The sequence below is a fragment of the Pogona vitticeps genome, chromosome 5 (genome assembly GCF_051106095.1).
Source record: "Pogona vitticeps strain Pit_001003342236 chromosome 5, PviZW2.1, whole genome shotgun sequence".
Lineage (NCBI taxonomy): Eukaryota > Metazoa > Chordata > Lepidosauria > Squamata > Agamidae > Pogona > Pogona vitticeps.
The window spans coordinates 8,389,856-8,394,240 of NC_135787.1; the positions used below are offsets into that span (position 1 = coordinate 8,389,856).

The 4,385-nt window shown below is 43.2% G+C and overlaps 1 protein-coding gene across 1 annotated transcript; it reads left to right on the forward strand.

Annotated features, from left to right (window-relative positions):
* Positions 1–268: 268 nt before the first annotated feature.
* Positions 269–3,246, forward strand: LOC110088682 (ferritin heavy chain B). Its single transcript, XM_020811139.3, has 4 exons — positions 269–454; positions 1,416–1,562; positions 1,693–1,818; positions 3,028–3,246. The coding sequence occupies exons 1-4, from the start codon at positions 353–355 to the stop codon at positions 3,190–3,192; spliced, it is 540 nt and encodes a 179-aa protein (XP_020666798.3). The 5' UTR covers positions 269–352; the 3' UTR covers positions 3,193–3,246.
* The last annotated feature ends 1,139 nt before the right edge of the window (positions 3,247–4,385 follow it).

Sequence of the window (4,385 nt, forward strand, 5' to 3'; positions counted from 1 at the left end):
TCATCCACAAAACACATCATTGAATCAATACATTAAAAAAAAAACTAAGGGTTAGCTTTCTGCTAATCACAGACCTACCAACTCTAAACTGTATTGATACCACCTGAGGTTTATGATCACTATGTCACCTCCAGAATTTTTGCTGAGTCTTCCACCTGGCTACAACCCCAACTGGTGGACTGAGAACAAAGAGAGAATTTCCAGCGGCAGGTGCTACTGCTCATCACTCATTGACCCACCTCTCAATAGTATATATATTCCTTGGCCTTCATACTCATCATTGCTAGGCAAATACTTGATCAGTGTCTGTTATCTGTGTCTTGCTTTCTTTTTCCCCAGTAGGACTTAAAAGATGGCTTCTCAGATACGTCAGAACTTTGATGCCGAGTGTGAGGCTTCTGTGAACCGGCTGACAAATCTTGAGCTTTATGCTAGCTATGTGTACTTGTCTATGGTAAGTAGAATTTTTTTATTGTTCATGTCTGGTGCTACTACACGTAGGGGTGACCTTCTCTTTACTCCAAGCCTAGCCCTGCCTGTTAAGCCTTAGAAAAAGTAATGTAAGAGGTAGCCATGTTAGTCTGTTTTGTAACAAAACAAAACCCAGAAATAGCAATGCAGCAGCTAAATAATTTTTATTTTGTATAGGCTTTCGAGTGTTTGAGCACAGTTCTCCAGATGAATAGACTTCTCAGTTCATCTTGAGGAGTGTTCTTGGACACACAAAACTTTATGGAAAAGAAAAACTAGTTAAGTGCTACATTGATATGTCTGGTTTTTCTTTTGTTTAATGTTAAATCTCTTGTATGCCATCTACTAGATTGTTTCCTAATGAACCTTTTGGCTGTGGGACTGTGATGATGCTAGACCAGCTGTTACACTATCCCAGCATAGTTTCTACTGGTTAGAATTCTTCTGTTTCATAAGGTTTGGAGATTCTGGGTGTGTTCAGAGAGGGTTTTAGACTGCATTCTGGAGCCCTAACCACTTGACCTGATCACTGTATTTGCTGATGACCAGACAATGTACTGCAGATTACAAACCAACCCAATTCTGTTCTGTACTACGCTCAGACATTTTTGGCCAAGGGCTGCTCTCTTTTCTGGACCAGGCTGATGCAAATTGAATCAGACAAAAGCGTTGCTTTAAAGGATCCTTTTTAAGATTGAACCCTAGGGATGACTCTTTATTTATGTTGGGTCTGCTCACAAACAATTTCACCCAGTACTTAGATCACTGAGCCAAATACGCTAGCCATTCCAGACTCACCTTCCCACACAGAGCCGGTGGAGGCTTGAGTGGATTCTTATAAATTGTGTTGCTGTAGATTTGCTGAAATACATGCCCATTTTGCTCCAGAGTAACTAAGTATCTGTTTCGATGGGGGATTTCTTTCTTTCTTCCTCCTCCTCTAGTCTTGCCACTTTGACCGCGATGATGTAGCTCTGTGCCACGTGGCTGAGTTTTTGAAAGAGCAGTCACAGGAAGAGAGGCAACATGCTGAAAAATTGCTGAGATATCAAAACAAGCGAGGGGGACATGTTGTGCTACAGGATGTCAAGGTGGGTCACGTGGAAGTCTTTTTTTGCTTTCACATGAGAACACAATAACACCTGATGTTGCTTGTGTGTAGCAATACCTTCATAGCATTGCCTTCATGGGTGTATTGTTTGTCTCTCCTCCTCGACACAGAAACCAGAGAAGGATGAGTGGGGCAACACTCTGGATGCCCTGCAGAGCGCTTTGGAGCTGGAGAAGAAGGTCAACCAGGCCCTGCTGGGTCTTCACAAGCTGGCCATGGAGAAGGGAGACCCTCATGTGAGTTGGCTTCCATGACAGTAAGGAACTTCAAGCAAATCAACATTGGCTCTGAAGATGGGCAGTGTTTATTAGGAAGTATGTCAGAAAGATCTGTTCCACCTGCAGTGTTTCTCTTTATGTTCTTGCCCTAAGCCTCTTGCATCCCTCAGAGTTTGGGAATCAGTGTGTAAAGCATAGACTCAGGATGAAACAGGTTTCTATGTATCTTAAAGATTCTAGTAACGCTGACTGGAAGTGGTCCTTGGAGGTTATTTCTTAGTCTTGCCAGCTAAAACTTGTTGGTCTGCAAGAAAATAATGAAGCCCAGCTCAGAGCTGGTAACCAACAGGGGTGTTACGTTCCTTCTGTTGGTGAAGCTACCCGCTTCAAAGCTTTGCAGTGCAAATGACAAGTCCATACACTGATGATGTACTTGTGTGTTTTTTTGTGCTTGAGAAGAGAGACCTTCATGTGTGTTAACACCTATAATAGTAAGGGAGGGCAGACAAAAATAATCAATATATTGTATAAACACATCTTGATGTTACATGCTGTCATGTCAGAACCAGGTTATAGTGACCTTAATGGAGCTTTCAAGGTGAATTATATATTTAAGGAGTGGTTTTACCAGTTCCACACCCCCACTGAGTTTATATGGCTATGAGAGGGTTCGAGCCTAGATGTCCTCAGTTCTAGCCCACCACTTTATACACTAGGTATCTAATAACTACATGCCATCAAGTCAATTCTGAGTTACGGTGACCCTTTTCAGAGTTGTCTAGGTCAAGGATACTCAGAAGTTGTCTTACCATTACCTTTTGGGGGGGGGCTGGGACTGGGTGCAGTTTGCCCAAGGCCCCCCAAGCTGGCTCTACCCATGGGAGGAATTGAACTCCCATCCTCTGATGCCTAATTCTCTGAAGTATCCAGCCATCTCTCACCTTGAGGAATAAGGCACAAAAATCCTTCTGCAAGGTTTATTTTTGTAGCTGTGCTCCTGGCACATCTCCATGATACCTAAAAATCTGGAAGTTGGGAAGACTTCATGTCACCACTTTCTGCACCTTTGAGTTGCATAATACACCTGCTACTAATGGTCTCCTTCAGAAGATCAATATCATATGCAGCTTGCTCCCCTATGACTAGGGACCACGAAGGCTTACCCCTAGACAAGTGCAATAAATTGTGTGCCCTTTTGAACCTGGTTTGTCTTTTTGCTTCCCTCAGCTATGTGACTTCCTGGAGTCGGAGTTCCTCGAGGAGCAAGTGAAGGCCATTAAACAGCTGGGAGACCACCTCACCAACCTGAGGCGCCTGGGCCTGCCTGAGTGTGGCATGGGAGAGTATCTCTTTGACAGGCTCAGCCTGAAGAAGAGTAGTGGAAAGCTCTAAACTCTAAAATGTATGCCCTATGTGAGAAAAAAATAAAATGTTATTGGCAATCAATGTTCCTGGCATCTAAACTTCTTCCTAAATTTGCTCTTTGGAGGTGATTTTGGCCTGTTCTGATCTGTTACTAATCCTATGCCAGGCGTGCCCCTTCTCTGTGGTTGTTGTTTAGTCATCAAGTCGTGTCCGACTCTTCGTGACCCCATGGACCAGAGCACGCCAGGCCCTCCTGTCTTCCACTGCCTCCCAGAATTGGGTCAAATTCATGTGGTACTTCTCTTCAGAGTAGACTACTGTAGTGCAAAGAGTTCTGGAGGCATATTCCCATAGTTCCTCATAACCGACTCTCCTGGTTTGGGCTGATGGGGTTTATAGGCCAAAGTTGCTAACCACCTGAATTGGAGAAGTCCTAAAAGTAGTGCTGTCTTTGAAGCATACCCAGTCTCCCGTAGTATGTTATTCCTTTTTCTGTTCGTTTTCTCCGGTCACGGCTGCCTTTAGCAAAACATGCTGCAGAGTTTTAATTTTGTTGGCACAGTTGTTTATACCCATGTGTCAAATCCGCACAAAGGCATTTAAAAGCTGCAGGCACGGGAGAAAAAAAACACACACACTGAAAACTTGAGCAAAATACAGGTGTTCATCCCTGGCTGAAATAGTTTCTAACAGTAGTAACTTGCACTAGAGTAGAACCATTGGCTGGGCAGAGATTTGGTGATTTCCTCTAAGTTCCATGATTCAAATGGACCTACTTCAGTAGGGACTACGTTAAAAATAAGTTACAACTAAAGTAGGCCCATTTGAATCAATTGAACTTGCAGAGTTGACTGGTCAAATCCCCATGGATTCAATGGGCCTATTTTAGTGTGGCTTATGACAAGCAACAGGATTTCCACCACTGTGCTCAAAATCTAGACACCAAAGATTGTTAATGCTTCAATTCCCCCAACAAAAAAGCCTTGAAAGAGTCAAATGGTAGAGTGGTTAAGAGTACTGGATTGTGATTTAAGAGATTCAGGTTTTAGCTGTGTAACTCATGGCCCAAAGCTTGCCTTTTCCAAAGTACTGTTTGCCTTTCATGAAATGGGAAACTCCAGTGATGTTAATAGGAGTGATGAGTAGAAGCACCTAAAGAAAACAATTCCTATGTGTCAGGATCATAGCCATGGGAAAGGAAAAGTGCTGGATAAGAATGG